Raw genomic sequence first — 22,277 nt, 5'->3', positions numbered from 1 at the left:
TGTGTGTGTCTCATGTTTCCGGTGATTATGAGTCTATAAACTCCTGCTGTCTCTGGAGGACAAACTTGAACGTTTCACTGGTGTGTGTGTGTGTGTGTTAAACAGGAGCACTGAATGTCACACACTTAAAACAGTAAACCAGCACCAGAACACCCTAGCAACCGCATAGCGACATGCTAAAAAAACTCCGCCGGGCAGAAACACACATCAGGATCTGGAACAAATACAGTGATTCTTACAGCTTCACATAAAACACACACACACACACACAGCAGGACCAAAGAGCCTAACAGTGACCTTTCCAAGGGTCAAGCCAACCGACCTCTGACACATGATCCTCTCAAACACATGCAAATGAGTCCTGCACGCTACAGGACCTGAATGAAACACCTACCTCAGGATGGGCCGGCGGTTCTGACGCATCCGAGCGAGAATCTGATTCTGTTCAAGCGTGCGCGTGTGTGTGTGTGTGTGTGTTTTCAGTGTGAAACTGTAAATATCCAGCTCTAATATCATCTCTATGAGAACAGAAGCGTCCCGAGGCGTGGAAACAAACACTGGAGGCGCTGATCATCTGTTACACACACACACACACACACACACACACACACACACACACACACACACTCGAAAAACACACTTCAGCTCAGAGGAACAACTGATAAAACAACAGAACCGACACGAAGAGCCTCAAACATACACACCTGATGCTCAGCGTGTGTGTGTGTGTGTGTGTGTGTGTGTGTGTGTAACATCTCAAACTAACATCGCTTCTGCTGCTCCTGCTGGAAAAGCAGATTTATCAACCATCTGCTCCATTAATCTTTCATAACACCCGTTCATAACTTCACTGATTTACACTTTCTGTGCCTAAAAAATGGCTAATGTGTATATAACTAACACACACACACACAAAATAATTATGAAATAAAACAATCACAAAAATGTAAAGTAAAAAAAACCCAATATGAAACACTTACTAAAAAAAAGTATTTGTTTGCCTACGTCATGTGACTATCAAACGACATCATCGCACCATAAACATGTGAATGTGCTGCTGAATTATGAGATATTAAGCATGAAATCTCAGGGGACTATTTAACGAATGTCTGGGAATCTGAACAAACTAATATTGCAATTATTAAATGTCTGATAAAATGTTTACTATATTATAGTATTATATTAAAGCTGCAGTCTGTAGTTTCTCCTCTCTGTTCAAAATCTGCTATTGCAGTTATTCGGGGAATGATCAGATGTACGCGGGTTGTGCCTCGAATAAAATATATTGCATATAAAATATTTATTACTATATTAAACATTATAAAAGATTTTCAAATATGTATTATATTAAATGCTATAAAAATGTAATAGTTAATATATTAAAACTATTGAATTTTATTATGATAAAATATTTAATCTATTTTAATATTATATTAATTATTTTTTTTAAATATATTAAATCTATTATAAAATATTCAATACAAAATATTATGACAATGTAAAATATATAATATATTGTAATATTATATTAAATACTACAAAAAGATGATATTTAACAACAATAAAATATGATATTTCATAAATAAATTGTTTTTAAATATAATTTTTAATGTTAGCAGTGGTGATTTAAAGACAACTTCCTAGAGTCACAGTTCACGGCCTCAGTTCATAAAAACACACAAAAAAGTATTATAAATATAATATTAAATATAAAAATTACTCATTTCATCAAGTCCTACACCTATTGCAACCTTTAACACATCCGTACAATCATTCTCTACACTTTCATTCTGACAGTCTCAACACACACACACACACACACACACACACACACACACACACACACACACACACACACACACACACACACACACACACACACACACCTCAGAACCTGCTGAGTACGCTAATCTCGGAAAGCACTTGAATTCACGCGTTTGCTGTTGATGGTGAACACATCTCGGGATGCTGGGATACCATCGCCATAGATACGGGTCTTTGTCAGAGACAGACGTATTTAACCGGAAAACATGCCGACCTCAGCATGGTTTATTTACTCTCTCAGCCCGAAACGTTCCTGTGAGTCAGTCAAACACGAGAGGAAATAAACCACACACACGCTAATGAGAATAGCTAAGAGATGTGGGCTAGCATGCGCTTCTCTAAAGGTGAAGCGCTTAACACGTATATTACAGGGCAGAGCGAGACCAAACACACATTCAGCTCTCTATTAACAGAAAACTCAAACACACATCATGTTCTTTAGCATCGTTATAAATGAACTGAACAGGCGCTGTATTCAGATCTGATGAATGGCTGATAAACCTCACAGAAAACAAACAATGAGTGGAACCGAGAGACCAGACCCGGCCCGAAACTCTCGATATCCAGAGATAACTCAGACTGAAATAATCATCGAAATAAAGCTCAAGCAATCACATCACCTTATGATGTTCAGGATCAATTATGGGCTAATACAAGAAAGTACAAGTATTTCACAAGGAATCCATCACAGTCAGTGACAAAACCAACACAGAACTCACACTGACGATTATAGGGTTTTTAAACTTGTTTAAAAAAAACATGGAACAAAAAACAAAGTATTTTATTCTCCCTTCATGTGCTCTTGGAAAATTCCCAATTCCAACTTCTGGGGTCGAAATGACGAGTTTGTCAAGTTCTGCCGTCAGAAAGAACAGGAATCAGAAAGAACACCGGAATCATTCTTGCCCATTTCTGGGGGAAATCTTATTCAAGTCGAAAAGCATTGAAGTTTAATCAACATCTCATTAGTCGACAACCATATACACATTACCTGCATTTTTAAATTCTGAAGTTTCAGAGCTGAATTTTCAGCATCATTACTCCAGTCTTCAGTGTCACATGATCCTTCAGAAATCACTATAATATGTTGATTTGATGCGCAAAAAACATTTGATTATTATCAGTGTTGAAAACAGTTCTTTGATGAATAGAAAGTTGAAAAGAACAGCATTTATTTGAAATATAATCTTTTTGTAACACTTTACTGTAACTTTTGATAAATTTAATTCATCCTTGATTAATAAAAAATTTGATTTTTATTTAATTTCTTTCCCCCAAAAAATAAAATAAAAATTCGTACAGACCCCAAACTTTTGAACGATAGTGTTTAATGTTACAAAAGCTTTCTATTTCTGATAAATGCTTTTCTTTTAAACTTTCTATTCATCAAAGAATCCCGAAATAAAAAAGTAAATAACTGTTTTCAATATGGATAATAATCATAAATGTTTTTTGTGCATCAAATCATCATATTATAGTGATTTCTGAAGGATCATGTGACACTGAAGACTGGAGTAATGATGCTGAAAATTCAGCTTTGATCACAGGAATAAATTACACTTTACTATATATTCACATAGAAAACAGCTGATTTACATTAGAATAATATTTCACTATTTTTACAGTATTTCTGATCAAATAAATGCAGCTTTGGTGAGCAGAAGAAACTTTTTTAAAAACATTCAAAATCTTACCGATCCAAAACGTTTGACTGGTAATGTACATGGCAAGAGAAAGCAATGCAGATGTTATGGGGAAAACATATTTAAAACAGTTTTTTGGTCCACCCAACTCTCCAAAACTGAAGTATGTATTTGGATTTGGATGTATAATTCTGATAGCACTAATCTAAGAGTCTGGCTCCATCATACTGGATACGCATCTATACGATCAATCTGGGTTAGCAAAACCAACAAGCAGCACAAAAGGAGGATGTAATTCTCACTGGTGGTGTTTATAGTTTATATTCCACCCAACTCTCCAAAACTAGACTATCAAAACTTTTAAAGAGTCCAATTTTTGAAGTATAATTCCGACAGCACTAATCTAATTAAAGCACAAAAAGATTAGTAAAACCAACATGGCAAGCACACAGAATAAGGATGTGATTCTCACCGGTGGTGTTTTTTGGGCGGTGGCGGAGGCGGAACGGGGTCTCGACTGGCGTTGGGCTCGATGGTGTGGTTGAGATGAGCTCTGGCGTTGGGCTCGATGGTCTGGTTGAGATGAGCTCTGGTGCTCTCGCTGGGTCTCCCGTTCTCCTCTGGGACGCCAGCCGGAGTCTGACTGGTCCTTTTGTTGCCGGTGCCTGGCATCGCACTGCTCTCGCTCTTCCATTCTCTGGACAAAAACCCCCGAACAGCGGGACCATTGATGGACTCCACCGGACGGGTACAAGAGCCCGATCTCTCAGACTCTCCCTCCTCTTCCACCTCATCAATACAGCCTTCCAAACTCCGGCGTTTACGGACCGCAGCCGGGCGGACTGGAGCGATGGAGTCCGCTTGGGAAGGAACGGGAGCCATTTCTTTTGGAGGAAGAGCCATGGTGAAGCTGATCTCGGGTAACGGTAAGGAAAGACTGGAGGTGCCGAGTCTGGGAGGACGGGAGTGAATCTTAGGAGGAACCGGAGGACTGGATTGAGGCTTGGGTTGGGAAGTTCCTTCGGTTGGCCAAGTGAACGCCGGGCTTGTCGAGTCTTTGGGCGCCGTTGGGCTGAAGTGGGTCCACTGAGTGCTGACGGCAGAATCCGGGCTGCTTAGGTAGAAAGTCCTGTTGTTTTCTTCGGTGTGGGCGGCTACGACCGTGATGGTCGCTCTTTGAGTGTCGCTTGCATTGATCTCCGTTTCAGACTCCTTCCCGTCGCACGGCGTTCGTCTTTTCCTCTTAGTGCTCTCAGCATAGATCGGCTCGCTTTCCTCAAGCCCGTTTGGCGGAGCGCTTGAGTTTTGAGGTCCCGGTAATGAATCCGTGCTGCTCCGATTGGAGAACGAGTCCGACAAGCTCTCATGGAAGGAGTCTGGAGTAATTGGAGATGGCGTACTCGGCGTACCATTGGGTGTATTTGGCGTACTCGGCGTCCCATTGGGTGTATTTGGCGTACTTGGCGTCCCATTGGGTATATTTGGCGTACTCGGCGTCCCATTAACCACATTCCCCGGTGCGGATCTGGCTTGCCTTTCCTCTACGGATACTCTTAGAGGACTTGTAACTCCATCACTGTTTCCATTTGTTCTTTGAGTCACGTTGTGAAGACATGCATCTCCATTGGTGTAAGTGCTCTTGACCGCTTTGGTCATCTGTCTATAGGGGCCATCGTTCCCGTTCTCTTTCAGACTTTGGGAAACGCAGCGCTCTTCCTGACTCACAAATATACTGCTGATAATCATGCAGTCTTTGGAAAATCCAGTGGGTGAACAAACATTTGGGGAAAACTTCTTCCCGGAGATGCCATTTTGTATAATGGTTTCTCTTAGAGATCTATTGCAACCATTACTATCGATGTACAGAGGAGCCAAATCCAGAGCTTTCTTCTGTCCAGCAGAGGTCTTCTGGTTGTTCTGAGACACAGAAGCAATGATAAGTTTAGGAAGAATTCAAACACTGTTTTTACACCCATTTACATTTAGGCCATTTTCCAAATGCATTCAAGGTACAGGCTTTATCAGTTCTTGTATTCCCTGAGATTTAACCCTTGTACGTCAATTAAAAAAGAAATACACATAGGTCCATAGAGGACAAAAATGTCAGAGTCAAAAAAACTGTCATAAAAATGTATTTGAAGTTTGGGAGCACAGACTCAAGTTTGGTCTCATTTTTAAAGTAAAAAAAAAAGTTTGAAAAGTAAAACCAAAAAAGTTATAATAGAGGTTCAAGTTTATGAAAATTATTTAAGAACAATATTTTATATCAAATATATATTTGATGAAAGATGTTGAACTCTAAAACTGCTAGAAAATAAATCCAAACAAGTTGTCATCCAAATTTGGGGATGATATCTCAAAAACATATTTCAGTAAGATTTCACCCGTTTGGTACACAGTGGTTAGATTTGTTATTTGCAGTAGTTTTGCTCTCTTAAATATTACGAGCGAGCACACACACACACACACACACACACACACACACACACACACACACACACACACACACAGACACCCCGACACACACACACACACACACACACACACACACACACACACACACACACACACACACACACACACACACACACACACACACACACACACACACACACACACACACACACACACACACACACACACACACACTTTGTTTATTACACTTTGTATTTATTACACTCTTGGCTTTATAATATGCAGAAGCAGAAAACAGGAATAAAGCGAGTATATGCCAAACCTGAGAAAATGGCACTGGTAAAAATAAAAAGTAAACATTTTTATTTTAAAGCCTTGCCAACAGAATGAAAGCCTATGAGTAAAGATTGCGTCATTTTATAGTTAAATGGCCCTGAGATCAAAAATTGCATTTTGGTCTTGAATGTTCTGAGTGGAACTATTTAGTTACTAATGCAAAATAGATTTTTTAAAGGAAATGGGGTGAAATAATAAAGTTCCAATAAAAATACACACCTGTGCCAAAATGTATGCAGTTGACATTAACACAGATGAAATGATTAAAAAATAAATAAAACAAAAACAAAAATGGAAAGACACAAAAATGTCCATAAGATTGCACAGGGTTAAAACCATGACTTTTGTTTTACCATTGAGCTTTGAGCTATATATAACCATAACCATCTAATATCGGCTTATTATAAAAACAAGTAAATCAATAAATAATTGCCAATGAAAAATACACCTTGAGATCATGAAAAAGCATAAACAAACACCGTGGCAAAGTTTGACAGGGAAGTCTAGGCAATGTCTTTACAATTATTCACCCAAGTACAAATAAGCAATCAGTCATCTTATTTGACTCTACAGACACCTTTATGTGACTAACTGTGTGTGTGTGTGTGTGTGTGTGTGTGTGTGTTTGCAGTGTAGTCCGCTATTGAAATGAATCAATGCCCTTGGCGCTGATATAATTATCTTTGTTTAAACAGCCTGAATGTGTTCATATCAATGCCTTCCTGTAAAGCCTACATAAAACTGCATAGCAGTCTGTTATCTAGCGTTTACCAAGACATTCCAGTCTCCACCCGTGTAGTGGAGAATGTGATTAACTCCCGCCCCATTAACACACCAGTATAAGAGTTCAAACCCACTGGGGCTCTGAAGTCACGTTAGACCACTTTTACTTGATCGGAATGGTACAAAACTTGGTAAAGGCTTTGGCACTTGCTGTGTAAACACACACAAAAAGGTTAAATGGTCCAGAAAACAATATTCACACTTGTGTTTCTCGCGGTCAGAAACGAGCGCATTGGAAATGAATGAGAGAGTTTCCTCTAGTGGAAGCGTTTGGTACTGCAACTTGTTTATATTTATGGCTTTGATTTTCTTGCAGTTTTAGAGGAAAATGTGTTTTTTAAAATATATATATTTCATATAAAAATTGAAAAAAAAGTGCATTTTTAATAACAATAAATGTAAAATTCTGTAAATTCTTTTTAAAGTTCACTTTAAAAACTTCTTTCACTTCAGCAATAATCTGCCAAGTGTCGTCTTTGAAGAGAGATCAAACTTCAGTCTGTGCTTTAAAGCGTTCAAGATTTACCACAGTTTCAGCTGGAAACTTAATTATCAGGTCTATGCTCAAAAAGTGAATAAATGGATTAGAAATACAGCGTAAATATAATTTAGTACCATAAAATCCCCTAAAAATATCAAACTAAAATATAGTACATTCATTTCATTAAAATAAAAATAAAATCCGGTCATTTTTGGCAGTGTACTTCAGTATAATTTAGAGTAATTCAGTGTACTTCAGTATAATTTAGAGTAATTCAGTGTACTTCAGTGTAATTCAGTGTACTTCAGTGTACTTCAGTGTACTTCAGTGTAATTTAGAGTAATTCAGTGTCAGTGTAATGTGTAATTGAATGTAATTGAGTGTACTTCAGTGTACTTCAGTGTACTTCAGTGTACTTCAGTGTACTTCAGTGTACTTCAGTGTACTTCAGTGTACTTCAGTGTACTTCAGTGTACTTCAGTGTACTTCAGTGTAATTGAGTGTACTTCAGTGTAATTGAGTGTACTTCAGTGTACTTCAGTGTACTTCAGTGTACTTCAGTGTACTTCAGTGTACTTCAGTGTACTTCAGTGTACTTCAGTGTACTTCAGTGTACTTCAGTGTACTTCAGTGTACTTCAGTGTACTTCAGTGTACTTCAGTGTAATTGAGTGTACTTCAGTGTAATTGAGTGTACTTCAGTGTACTTCAGTGTAATTCAGTGTAATTTAGAGTAATTCAGTGTAATTCAGTGTAATTCAGTGTAATTCAGTGTACTTCAGTGTAATTTAGAGTAATTCAGTGTACTTCAGTGTAATTCAGTGTAATTTAGAGTAATTTAGAGTAATTCAGTGTAATTCAGTGTAATTCAGTGTACTTCAGTGTAATTTAGAGTAATTCAGTGTACTTCAGTGTAATTCAGTGTAATTCAGTGTAATTCAGTGCAGAGATGTGGGACTCGAGTCACATGACTTGACTCGAGTCAGACTCGAGTCGCAAATTTAAGGACTTGAGACTTGCTTGACTAAATTAAGGAAATGACTCGACTTGACTTTGACTTGAGATCCAATGACTTGAGACTTGACTTGACTTGAACTGTATGACTCGAGAATGACTTGATATACATTTATCATCGCAACATCAATTGATGAACAAAATTGAAGCAACGGAACCATTGACGCCAGTCATCAGATTCTGCGCGATTGCGTGACACTGCACAAGCCCGGAAAAAACATACATCGCGGTGAGCGCGCTAAATACAAAAACATCTCCCAGCATCGTTTCTTTTTGGATATAAACACTAGAAATTAACTATATTCATACAAGAAGATTTGCTGTACGCATAATAACTGGCAAGGGATATCAGACGGCCATCACAACCTCGAACAGTCGAACTTCATTCACCACGTCTAAAAGTAAGCTATGGCTTGTTTAACCTGTTTGTTATAGTTCATTTGACTATCTTTAAATCGAGAATATTGGTCAAAACAGCATGCCTCTTTATACACAATTATGTTTTCAAATGTAGCTTAATGTTGTCAATATTCAAATGATAATAAATGATGTCATATGTTTTGTATAACATTTGCCACATTTCTTTTTAAATCATGCTTTAAAGCCAAATATGTCGTTCTTTCCAATGACAAAAAACAACATAGAAAACTGTTAATGTGTTGTCGTGTTTTATATTTCTCTTAAAGCAGGGTTAGATGTTATCAGGGGTTACATCTATTAGATGTTATTAAAATGCCAGCAGAATTAATATTGCACCCAAAATTCAAAATGTGGTGGAAAAAAATGCCCCAGTATGAGTTATTTTCATAATTATAACATATGGTATTAAAAAAATATTTCCAGAATATTGACGCGATTGCAAATGTGATAATGATTTTATAAAACAGTTCAGTAAACAAAGAGTGAATATTGTGATGTGACATTTAGACATAGCCTAATATTCCAAATATTTTCTGTTTTTGCTCAATTCCTCCAATGACAATAGTTCCAAACAAGCCACAGAAAGAGTTATGCGTATTTGTGATTCAGTGACCGAGTTGCTCAGTTCCAGAACGAATCTGCCGGTTTGAACATAAGTTAAACGAATGCTTCTATGACTCGTACATTAATACGGTAATTTGGCGCCACCTATTGGCGGTTTTAACTTCGTAATTAAAAATATATAACTTGTATTAAGGGGATGGCAGTTTGAAGAATGCCTTTGGTCGCATAGGAATTATACTTGAATTGTGAATTGTTTAATACCTTTTAATGGTCTTCTGCAATGTTTGAGGCATATTTATTTTTTCATGCTTTAATGTTGGTCTAATTTCAGTTACATTTAGATTTTTATTGTAGTAACCACTCAGCTATATGTGGAAATGCATATATTAAAAAAAAATGTTGCAAATAAAACCATAGTCCACAACTTCTGTAGTTTTAACTTATTTTAATAAATAAATTCAGTGAAATCATCAAACGTTTGTATGACTTGCCAGTGACTTGTTACCCAAGCTACGACTTGACTTGACTTGCTTGACATAAGGCAGTGACTTGACTTGACTTGTCTTTATAAAAAATTTACTTGGACTTGCTTGAGACTCGAAGGTTAAGACTTGAGACTTGCTTGTGACTTGCACATGTGTGACTTACTCCCACCTCTGCTTCAGTGTAATTTAGAGTAATTCAGTGTAATTCAGTGTAATTCAGTGTACTTCAGTGTAATTCAGTGTAATTCAGTGTAATTCAGTGTAATTCAGTGTAATTCAGTGTAATTCAGTGTAATTCAGTGTAATTCAGTGTAATTTAGTGTAATTCAGTGTACTTCAGTGTAATTGAGAGTAATTGAGTGTACTTCAGTCACCTGTTCTGTGTTCATGTTGATGTCCGCCGTGACGTCGATGTTCATCATGGTGGGTCGGACAGCGATGGTGGGTTTGCTGTACGGAGAGAGGGGCGTCACCCCATCCTCGTGTTCCCCGCTCACACTCGCTCGCGCTCGCTCGTCTCCCGTCTGGCGGTGGGCGCTGCGAGGATGGAAGCAGTTCTTACACGAGCCGGGTTTCCACACGTGTTCTGCAAACTCTCCACACGCAGACATCTTAACACACACCTCCAGATCCCGTCTGATCGGACTCGCCGAGACGGGTCGCTCATAGTCTGAGGAACAGACTCAGGATATCAGCTGGAAAACACAAGACAAAACACTAACACTTATTTTACAGAGTCCTTGTTACATATGTGCATGTGCTTACCATAGTAATAACAGTAAATTATGCATAATTACATGCAACTAACCCTCAACCAAACCCTAACCCTGTAGTAAGTGCATTGCTTAATATTACTCAGTACTTAAATATATAATTACACTATAACAATGACACCTTAAGTTTGTGTAACCTACTTAGGGTTCAGAGTATTTATTTCCCCCACATTAATTTCACACGTCTAGTGTTGTTTTGTTTCATTAATACGGTGTATATTTTTTTCTTGATCTACCCTGAAAGAATGGAAGTGAAATGTGGCAACATGGTTCATAACATGACCGTATGACAGAATAAAAAGTTACAAAAAATAAACAAGACAAACTAAAATATTTTCCCAATAAAATAGAATTATTAATTTTAACGATACAGCATAGTTCAAAACATAATAATAATTAATAATTTCTGAACATTGACTCAGTGTTTATTCACCTTTTCTCATGGTTTCTCAATAGAATAAAGGTATAGAATAGAATATCACAGTTCTAATAGAGGCTCATTGTAACCTGTGTGACAACATGCCCCGCATGAGCCACTGCGGCTTTAAACACTGCGAGTGTTTCTGCTAGTTAGCAAAGCATTAAAGAACCATATCAACTGTTAAATAACAGATATAAGATTACAATAATATCAGATTTGTCTAATTTTAAATAAACACAAAAAACAGAGATAAAAAATGAACATAAGAAATTATTTTTGCTATGGGTAAATACATGTTCAGTGATATCTCCCATAGATTTCAAAATTTTGGTGCAATTTTTTTTTATCTATATAGAGTGTCTATGGCAACTAGTTAACACACAAGGTTTCGTCATTCTGGAATGTGTGTGTATTTAAAACAAGTGTGTGTCCCGCTCTCCTCTAGTCTGACATGGTTTTAAAGTCTGACTTCTAAACTCTTAATAATGACATAACAGCGATTTATTCCAATTATTATATCAAATTATATACTATATACACACAGTCAAACCTAAATGCATTCAGACTCCTTCAACATTTCTCACATTATCACAGTTTATTCACTATAGTTCAGAAAACGGTAATAAAATATGAGCAGAACTCAGTTGATATTTGACAGGTTTTGTCCGTCCTTCTGTTAGACTCTCACACATGAATTATGTTGAATATCTGTCAGCTGTTAAATTTAACTACACAATTAGATAATACCAGTTTAGCTCAACCAGTTACCAAGCAATGCTTCATGTTGTTCAGTCTGTGGTGTAAAAAGGTGCATTAGTTATTAAAGAAAAAACACTTCAGTAAAACATGATCAGCTCAAAGTGTCCCAATCATTTTTGCTCCCAAATTTTTATAAATGTTACTGGTAGAAGAATATGTGTGTATAATATGTCACAGTTTACGTTATTTTGCTCTCCTCACTTACAGAAATGAAATATAGAGTCCTGCACACACTAGTAAAAAATATAATATCTGGTGTCTGAATCATTTTTTTGACTGTATACTATATACATATAGATATACAGTGAATATTTCATATAATCAATCCTAAACCATATTTACATGTGTATTGTAGCTTGTTTGACTGTAAAGGGAAATAATGCTGGTTTTGCTACTGATTGTACAGTAATAGACTGAAGGTCAATAGATCGTTGACCTCGTGCATCTCTAACGCCACTTTCCCAGGACACCAAAATTAGAGGCTCTTCTGTTCTTCACACTCTGGAACGCGTTCTCTCGCCGGAATGTGAGGAATGTGAGGAATGTGAGGAATGCGAGGAATGTGAGGGGAGATTCGCACCACGGTGAGCTTTTACACCACAACAACGTTACCGCGTCTCATCACACACCTGACACGAGCGCTGGTGCGATAACTCACACAGACATGTGTGTTTGCACTGTCTCGAGACTATTCTGATTTTTAAAGAGGCCATATTATGCGAGATGTTGTTATCAGGCTCTACTAGAACAGCTTTTCCTGCTTGGATGTTGATTATTTTCCTCATATTCTCCATTGTTGCGGCTCCTCTCTTCCCAGTCTGTCAGTAACGCTCTGTTTACTTCCTGTCTCTATGAAGCCCCTCCTTCTGAAAAGCACACTGTGCTCTGATTGGTCGGCTGGAGCAGTGTGTTGTGATTGGTCGAGCGCTTCGAGTGTGTTTGGGAAATGTCCCGCCCCTTTCCATAACCGCTAGTTTAACACACTACTAACTAACTCAACCAGGCCCCGCCCCTTTATTCTGCGTATGAATTATTATAATGAGGAATATTGTGACGTGTTCGTTCCCGTGAGAAACTCAAGATACAATGGAGGCGTTTCAGGAGTTCAGAAACACTGATATAGAGAAGGACTGGAGCAACTTTACACACTGAAGGAAGATAAACATGGGAAAAGCATGATAGATCCTCTAGATTCTCTTCATGGAAAGAGTGACGAGGATGTTGGAAATGACTCTTAAAGAAAGAAAGAATCATCTTTATGGCCGACAATCTCCATTCTTTCCAGAGGAAAATGAATCATTACCTGAGCCTGAACTTTCCCAGCGAATGAATCATGGAGAAGTGTGTGAGATCCGAAGCTCAGAGATTCACGGATGTTATTTTAAACAGGTCACATGATTTCCTGTTTTAACCAGCGCTGTCTTTAAATACTCACAGCAACAGTTGCTGCCAACAGATTCCTGTATCGAGGAGACTCTCGGACTCGCACCTGCTGCGCTTCTTTCCAAACGCCTTAATTAACGGTCTAAAAATGAGTCACATATGGGTAATTAATATTCAGAAAGATTTCTTAATCAAAAGCAGACACTACTGAAACCATCCATGTGTTACGGTGATTCAATATTTGCATGTTCAATTTGTTGCGTATTTTGCAACGTTCAAGAGTTGCATGGACCATACTGTAAAAATACTGTAAAATCGTGATTTTAACGGTAAAAAAATGTTAATTGGTTACTGTACTATATACGATGAATAACTATGATAGATATCACTGTACATTTAAGTAAAATACCGTTAAATTTACAGAAGTAAAAAAAAAAAAGTTATTGTATAATTTAGTGTAAAACCGTATATTGACATTCCCATAATTCCCTGTGCGACGCTTCACATTTGATGTATTTTTTTTTTAAATAACTGTTTCTTCATGTTTTTTTCCAATCAGTTATATACATTAGAGTTTTATGTTATATTAATGTTATTCAATTAATGTTTATTGCATTTTTAATATTTCTGGCGTGTTAGTTACCGTGATTGTGTGAATGACACTGTGCAGCTTCTATATGTTAATAATAACTTTCTTGAGGAAAAACTTTCTGCTTGTGACGATCTTTGATTGATCATGTGACTCATCTCCACTGTGATTGGTGGTTGTCAGTGTTTTACAACGGTACCAAACAGATATTAGTACTTTTACAGATCTGTAAATTAAACAATATATCAGATAATGAAGCACTTTTTTTACTGTACATTTATGTTAAGTAAGTAAAACCTAAAATGTTGCTACCGTATTTTTTACAGTAAATTTCTGGCAACCACAGCTCCTGTTTTTACCGTAAATTTATCGGATTTTTTTTATGAAGTGCAGAGCTAGATTCATAAATGAAAACAGTCTGATAGAAACTATCGAATGTTTTCCCCCGTTTCACAGACGAGGCTTAAACTAGTCCCGGACTAAAATGCATGAGCTGTTTTAACTGAAAGCTTATCTTAAAATACGTCTTAAACTCATTTAATCTTGTAAATTATGTGGAAAATAGTTGTAAATCAAGCAAGCAACGTGGAAAATCATGGTAAATCATGTTAGCAACGTGGAAATCATGTTAGCAATGTGTTAATCATGCTAGCAACGTGGTAAATCATGTTAGCAATGTGTTAATCATGCTAGCAACGTGGTAAATCATGCTAGCAACGTGGTAAATCATGCTAGCAACGTGGTAAATCATGCTAGCAGCGTGGTAAATCATGTTAGCAATGTGTTAATCATGCTAGCAACGTGGTAAATCATGTTAGCAATGTGTTAATCATGCTAGCAGCGTGGTAAATCATGTTAGCAATGTGTTAATAATGCTAGCAACGTGGTAAATCATGCTAAATCATACTAGCAATCTGGTAAATCATGCTAAATCAAGCTAGCAATGAGATAAATTGTGGTAAATCATGCTAGCAACATGGTAACTATTTCTAATCTATATATCTATCTATCTATCTATCTATGTATCTATCTATCTATGTATCTATCTATCAAACTTCAAGCTTTAAATTTCTTTAAACTCTCTGGTCCGGCTTTCTCAGGCCAACTTAAAGTTTGTCAACAAACTTTTTTTTATCTAGTTGAACTAAAGCCTAATCCTGGTTTAATCTAAACCCTGTCTGTGAAACCAGGCCCAAATATCTAAATAAAAAGAGGATTAAATGTTGCTTAGTTTCGGCACCAAAAATATATGAATATTCCATATATCAGCCATTTATACTCCAGAATCAGCTCTTAATCTTCAACTAGCAGAAGTTTAATGACATGTAAAGCCTGGGTTAAGTGTTTGCTCAGGGTTTGCTCAGGGCAGGTCGAGTGTCGAGGGGAATGTGGGTCGAGTCGCGCCGTTAGACTCACTGGCAACAAGTTTGACAAGTCAAAACCCAAGACACAACAGGAGAAGGAGAAGCTCTTTGTTCCCAGCAGCTGAAAACACTGTGAACAATGAATGTTTTGGCCTTCAGAAGCGGTGCAGGGGGAAGGGTGAAGACAACACAACTTCAAACTCTTCCTGAGTGTCAAACACACCTGAACACAACTCACATTCACTGTCAACCAGATCTAACATGGAGGAGTGTGTGAAACTGCTGATCAAATCAGACAAATGTGTTTCATAAACATGCGAGGGTCAGGTAAGTTTAGTTCATCATGAATCCATAGATTTAAAAGAGTTAAACATGACTTAACATGGTGATTCCTTCCCGAATTAATTAACCACGTGACCTCATTTTTACCACAGTTATACAGTGTTGTGAAAATGTGGCAGTATACCAGAAAACAATAAACAAACCTAAAAAATGACAGTCTGAATCTTTTGTAAAAGTTTACAATCATGATAACAATAGCAAATATTGCATGGTAGAAACTATAATTACCATGGTAAATTGATTATCAGAATACACACTTTCTATGGAAGGTTGTTTCCGCCACGGAATGATAATTTTTTATTTTTCTGCAGAATTGCGATTGTAGATCTCGGAATTTGTGAATTCAGTTCTGAGATTTGTGAGAAGGCTATAAACTTGCAATTGCGAGAAAATGTCATACTAGTTGATAGTGAGATTTAAAAAGTCGCAATTACATTTTTATTTTTAATTCCGTGTCGGAAACAAGTTCACGTCTGTTTACACGCTACAGAAATTGGAATTTCAATCAACAACACAAGTGCGCCTTATATCGCGTCGCACGCGCGTTCAGAAACACATTAGCCCATCATAAAGACGCGTTAAAGGGCGAGTCCACACGGCGTCCGCTTTGAGTCAAATCCACGTTCACGTCAATGAATGAATGAATGAATGAATGAATCTGAAATCAACATCATGGAAGAGATGCGCGCGACTGAAACCCGTCCGTTTGGAATCGATCTGAATCTTAATCCGATTCTGCGGATCCAGATCAAAGATGCGTTCTGGTTTATTATTGTGAATCTAGAACCACGCGTGACAGAAGAGAACGCTTCACTCACCAGCAGTGGAACAGCAGAGACGGAGACACATCTGAGCAACTAGATTCCCACAGAAGACACGCGTGTGTGTTCACAGAGAGAGAGAGTGTGTGTGTGTGTGTGTGAGAGAGAGAGAGACAGTGCGTGACTGTGATCTGATCAAACTGAAGCAACGCGACGAAACTCCTGCAGAGGGGGCGGAGCCTCTCTCTCTCACTCTCTCTCTCTCACTCTCTCTCACTCACACACACACACACACACACACGTGCGACACATGCATATCTCTCTCTATATTCATTTTATTTTAAGACCATTTTTATTTTAATTTAAACATGCAACACACACACACAAGCATCAGGTCCACATAAACAAACACCCATAAGAATTAAACACCTGTCTGTCAGTCAGTCCAGTGGTGTATGTCTACACTAGTCACATCACAACAGAGGAAGGGTTAGAAAATGCACGTGTGTGTGCGTGTGTGTGTGTGTGTGTGTGTGTGTGTGTGTGTGTGTGTGTGTGTGTTAAAAGCAGCAGTATTGTGTTGTAAGCGGTTGATTGTAAAGGCATTAGTGTTCCAGCAAGATCTGTGATCAATAACGTGATCGATTAGCTTGAGACGGCGGATATAATCAATACTTTCACGTTCAATGTCAACATTCTCACATCCAGAGTTTGGGAATTCAGTAAAAAAATCCCGTCATTCCCTGTTCACAGAGATGGAAGCAGTAGAACTTGTCGTGGCATGAACACACACACACACACACACACACACACACACACACACATGCACACACACACATGCACACACACACATGCACACACACACACACACACACACACACACACACACACACACACACACACACACACACACACACACACACACACACACACACACACACACACACACACACACACACACATGCACACACACACTCTCTCTCAGAGAGAAGCCAAACAATCACAAACGTTATGCTGACGGGGAAACAGAGAGAATGAAGCAGAACTAATGAGATCATTGAGAGGACAGGTAAACAGGAACTAATCAACAAACTGAGGAACACAAGGAATCAAGAACCACAACAGAACACAACACAACTGTAACAGCACGTCTGAAGCACAGATTCAGTTCGAGCTCTTCTAAAGTCCTGTCGTATGGAAAGAGATGAGATTAAATGGAGACTTTCGCTCAGACGTTTCAAGCTTCCACTCCTGATTTTACTGAATGTGTGACGGATCTGAGCCTTTTATTTCTCCTGATGAACGTGAGACTATTTTACTGAAAATGAACTTAAAGCACCTGAGCGTAACACATCCTTCATCTTGTTTCGTTGGAGCACTGAGACCTTCTGCATCTCATCAGATGTTTTCCTCAGAAGTGTTCCTGTGACCTTTGTTCCTCTGACCTTTGACCTTCGGGTTAATAATTCAGAAGCTTCTGCTCTCTACGTGACGGATGAGAGATCAGCGAATCACAGGTGTTCCTCAGATCCACACAACACTGTTCCTGTCAATGACCAAGAACGTTACGCTATTGTTCCCCTTGAGGAATGAAAACATTATTTTAAACATTATTCAATAGTTTTTAAAATGTTTTTGTGAACGCTAATGGAACATTAATTGTATCATTCTTCAAACATTCTGGAACGTTACATTTGAATGTTCTCTGAAACATTCAATGTTCGTTCGTTTGTTCGAGAGCGTTTGTTCGTAACGCTGAGAGAACGTTTGTTGGTAACGCTGAGAGAACATTTGTTCATAACGTTGAGAGAGCGTTTGTTCGTAACGCTGAGAGAGCGTTTGTTCGTAACGCTGAGGGAGCGTTTGTTCGTAACGCTGAGAGAACGTTTCTTGGTAACGCTGAGAGAGCGTTTGTTCGTAACACTGAGAGAGCGTTTGTTCGTAACGCTGAGAGAGCGTTTGTTCGTAACGCTGAGAGAGCGTTTGCTCGTAACGCTGAGAGAACATTTGTTCATAACGTTGAGAGAGCGTTTGTTCGTAACGCTGAGAGACCGCTTGTTCGTAACGCTGAGAGAGCGTTTGTTCGTAACGCTGAGGGAGCGTTTGTTCGTAACGCTGAGAGAACGTTTGTTGGTAACGCTGAGAGAACATTTGTTCATAACGTTGAGAGAGCGTTTGTTCGTAACGCTGAGAGACCGCTTGTTCGTAACGCTGAGAGAGCGTTTGTTCGTAAAGCTGAGAGAGTGTTTGCTCGTAACATTGAGAGAGCGTTCGTTTGTAACGCTGAGAGAGCGTTAGTTCGTAACGCTGATAGAGCTTTTTTTCGTAAAGCTGAGAGAGTGTTTGTTCGTAACGCTGAGAGAGCGTTTGTTCGTAACGCTGAGAGAGCGTTAGTTCGTAACGCTGATAGAGCTTTTTTTCGTAACGCTGAGAGAGCGTTTGTTCGTAACGCTGAGAGAGCGTTAGTTCGTAACGCTGATAGAGCTTTTTTTCGTAACGCTGAGAGAGTGTTTGTTCGTAACGCTGAGAGAGCGTTAGTTCGTAACGCTGATAGAGCTTTTTTTCGTAACGCTGAGAGAGCGTTTGTTCGTAACGCTGAGAGAGCGTTTGTTCGTAACGCTGAGAGAGCGTTAGTTCGTAACGCTGATAGAGCTTTTTTTCGTAACGCTGAGAGAGCGTTTGTTCGTAAAGCTGAGGGAGCGTTTGTTCGTAACGCTGAGAGAGCGTTTGTTCGTAACGCTGAGAGAGCGTTTGCTCGTAACGCAGAGAGAGCGTTTGCTCGTAACGCTGAGAGAGCGTTTGTTCGTAACGCTGAGAGAGCGTTAGTTCGTAACGCTGAGAGAGCGTTTGTTCGTAACGCTGAGAGAGCGTTTGTTCGTAACGCTGAGAGAGCGTTTGTTCGTAACGCTGAGAGAGCGTTTGTTCGTAACGCAGAGAGAGCGTTTGTTCGTAACGCTGAGATAGCGTTTGTTCGTAACGCTGAGATAGCGTTTGTTCGTAACGCTGAGAGAGCGTTTGTTCGTAACGCTGAGAGAGCGTTTGTTCGTAACGCAGAGAGAGCGTTTGTTCGTAACGCTGAGATAGCGTTTGTTCGTAACGCTGAGATAGCGTTTGTTCGTAACGCTGAGAGAGCGTTTGTTCGTAACGCTGAGAGAGCGTTTGCTCGTAACGCTGAGATAGCGTTTGTTCGTAACGCTGAGATAGCGTTTGTTCGTAACGCTGAGAGAGCGTTTGTTCGTAACGCTGAGAGAGCGTTTGTTCGTAACGCTGAGAGAGCGTTTGTTCGTAACGCTGAGAGAGCGTTTGCTCGTAACGCTGAGAGAGCGTTTGTTCGTAACGCTGAGAGAGCGTTTGTTCGTAACGCAGAGAGAGCGTTTGTTCGTAACGCTGAGAGAGCGTTAGTTCGTAACGCTGAGAGAGCGTTTGTTCGTAACGCTGAGAGAGCGTTTGTTCGTAACGCTGAGAGAGCGTTTGTTCGTAACGCAGAGAGAGCGTTTGTTCGTAACGCTGAGAGAGCGTTTGTTCGTAACGCTGAGAGAGCGTTTGTTCGTAACGCTGAGAGAGCGTTCCTGTCAGCTGGTTGAAGGAAAGTAAAACCGCAGAAAACAATAATTTTTCTGTCAGTCGAGTCAAGGCCTGTCTTCAGCACACACACACTCACTCACTCACTCACTTACTCGCGCACACACACACACACACACACACACACACACACACACACACACACACACACACACACACACACACACATACACACACACACACACACACACACACACACACAAATTCCTGTGATGTCTAAGTGTGTTCATTACTGCAGGCTGTTACACGTTTCCTCTCTGTCATGATGATTATGAAATCATTGGATGTTTGGATGGATTATCACAGTGATGTACTGTATGTTTAACACACACACACACACACACACACACACACACACACACACACACACACACACACACACACACACACACACACACACACAAACACACAAACACACACAAAAACTACACATCAGATCTCACTGTGTGGACAATATTACATGCAGATCATAATACATGCATACGTGTTTTTAAACAGTAACAAATAACCAAACTTTACATTACCAGACTTTAAAGATCCAGGAAGATTTACAGTAGAAACATCGAGTTGACTCTGTCAGACCGACATGATGATGCTCTTCGTTAGCCTAGAAATCTAGACGCAGCCTAGTGGCAGCAAAAAATATTTTGCAGAAAGTGTGGTCTAGCAACTCTCCATAGACTTTTTTGAGCTGGAAAAACCAAACTCTGGTCAGGCCAATCACATCGTGTATAGAGCTGGTGGGCGGGCTTAACATAATGACGGCAGCGTTGTGACGGTTCCGCGTGATTTCCCTGCTACTTGAAAACAAAGAAGATGCTGCTGGCGAACAGCGGTCTTTCGAATCGGCTCTGGATGACTTGGAGTTAAGAGAACGTCACTTAAGTCATTCTTAAAAAAGGAAGATGTGTTCGGAGTTTTGACGATCGGATACGGCAGAAGTTTAGTATATCAACTAGCTCCGCTGGTGGAAAAACGCATGGACTCACTCAGCCACAGCCGTGCGTTGCTCTGGTTGGTTGTAGCGCTGTCCTATTGCGTGCAGAGGAAATCTGAAAGACAGCCGTTTATCCCGCCCCTCGGATTGAGGTATGCCAATTGTGAGTTCCCAGACCTAACATCTTGATAGGTCAGGCTTGCCAGTGTAGCTCTTCGTCACTTCTGACCGAAATATTTTACGTTTTGCTTTTTTAGAATTTTTTTCTTCATCGGAATGGTAAGAAACTTGGTTAATTAAGGTTTGGCATTTGCTATGTGAACACACACATCAAAAAAAATCATGGACATGATTGGAACAGGTTAAATAGTCCTGAAAACAATATTCACACTTGTGTTTCTCGCGGTCAGAAACGAGCGCATTGTAAATGAATGAGAGAGTTTCCTCTAGTGGAAGCGTTTGGAACTGCAGCCGAACAACATCTCACTGAACGCTCATTTACTGAGATATCAGCTCACATGTGGAGCACAACTGCTTTACATTTACGGCTTTGCTTAACGTGCAGTTTTATAGTAAAATGTGATTTTGAAAATATATATTTCATTAAAAAAGTTAAAGTAGTATTTTTCATAACAATAAACTTAAAATTATGTAACTGTTTTTTTTTAAGTTCACTTTTTAGAACTTCTTTCACTTCAGCAATAATCTGCCAAGTGTCGTCTTTGAAGAGAGATCAAACTTCAGTCTGTGCTTTAAAGCGTTCAAGATTTACCACAGTTTCAGATGGAAACTTAATTATCAGGTCTATGCTCAAAAAGTGAATAAATGGATTACAAATACAGCGTAAATATAATTTAGTACCATAAAATCCCCTAAAAATACAAAATATTAAATAAAAACCATGATCAAACTAAAATATAGTACATTAATTTCATTGACAAAAAAATTGAGTATTTTTTGACTGACATGCGAAGAGCACGCATCAGCTGTCCATTAACACACACACACACACACACACACACACACACACACACACACACACACACACACACACACACACACACACACACACACACACACACACACACACACACACACACACACACACACACATGCACACACACACTCTCTCTCAGAGAGAAGCCAAACAATCACAAACGTTATGCTGACGGGGAAACAGAGAGAATGAAGCAGAACTAATGAGATCATTGAGAGGACAGGTAAACAGGAACTAATCAACAAACTGAGGAACACAAGGAATCAAGAACCACAACAGAACACAACACAACTGTAACAGCACGTCTGAAGCACAGATTCAGTTCGAGCTCTTCTAAAGTCCTGTCGTATGGAAAGAGATGAGATTAAATGGAGACTTTCGCTCAGACGTTTCAAGCTTCCACTC

General features: G+C 39.1%; 1 protein-coding gene across 4 annotated transcripts in view; it reads right to left on the bottom strand.

The window, feature by feature from the left end:
* prag1 (PEAK1 related, kinase-activating pseudokinase 1) overlaps positions 1-16,597 on the bottom strand; it is a 24,713-nt gene extending 8,116 nt beyond the window's left edge. Inside the window, exons 1-4 of one of the 4 annotated variants that reach the window (XM_077235453.1) lie at positions 16,414-16,597; positions 13,353-13,442; positions 10,339-10,681; positions 3,940-5,384 (exon numbers count right to left, since the gene is read on the bottom strand). In XM_077235453.1, coding sequence (XP_077091568.1) covers positions 3,940-5,384; positions 10,339-10,575 — 1,682 coding nt within the window. In that variant the 5' untranslated portion in view covers positions 10,576-10,681; positions 13,353-13,442; positions 16,414-16,597. The remainder of the gene's footprint in view (positions 1-3,939; positions 5,385-10,338; positions 10,682-13,352; positions 13,443-16,413) is intronic. The other 3 variants (XM_077235452.1, XM_077235454.1, XM_077235451.1) reach the window with 3 other exon arrangements.
* Between the last annotated feature and the right edge of the window lie 5,680 nt (positions 16,598-22,277).

The sequence above is a fragment of the Siphateles boraxobius genome, unplaced genomic scaffold (assembly GCF_051911475.1).
Source record: "Siphateles boraxobius isolate OS27281-9 unplaced genomic scaffold, OSU_SipBor_1 192, whole genome shotgun sequence".
Classification (NCBI taxonomy): domain Eukaryota; kingdom Metazoa; phylum Chordata; class Actinopteri; order Cypriniformes; family Leuciscidae; genus Siphateles; species Siphateles boraxobius.
Note: the sequence above shows the minus strand (reverse complement) of the source record. Positions and strands in the feature narration are given on the sequence as shown.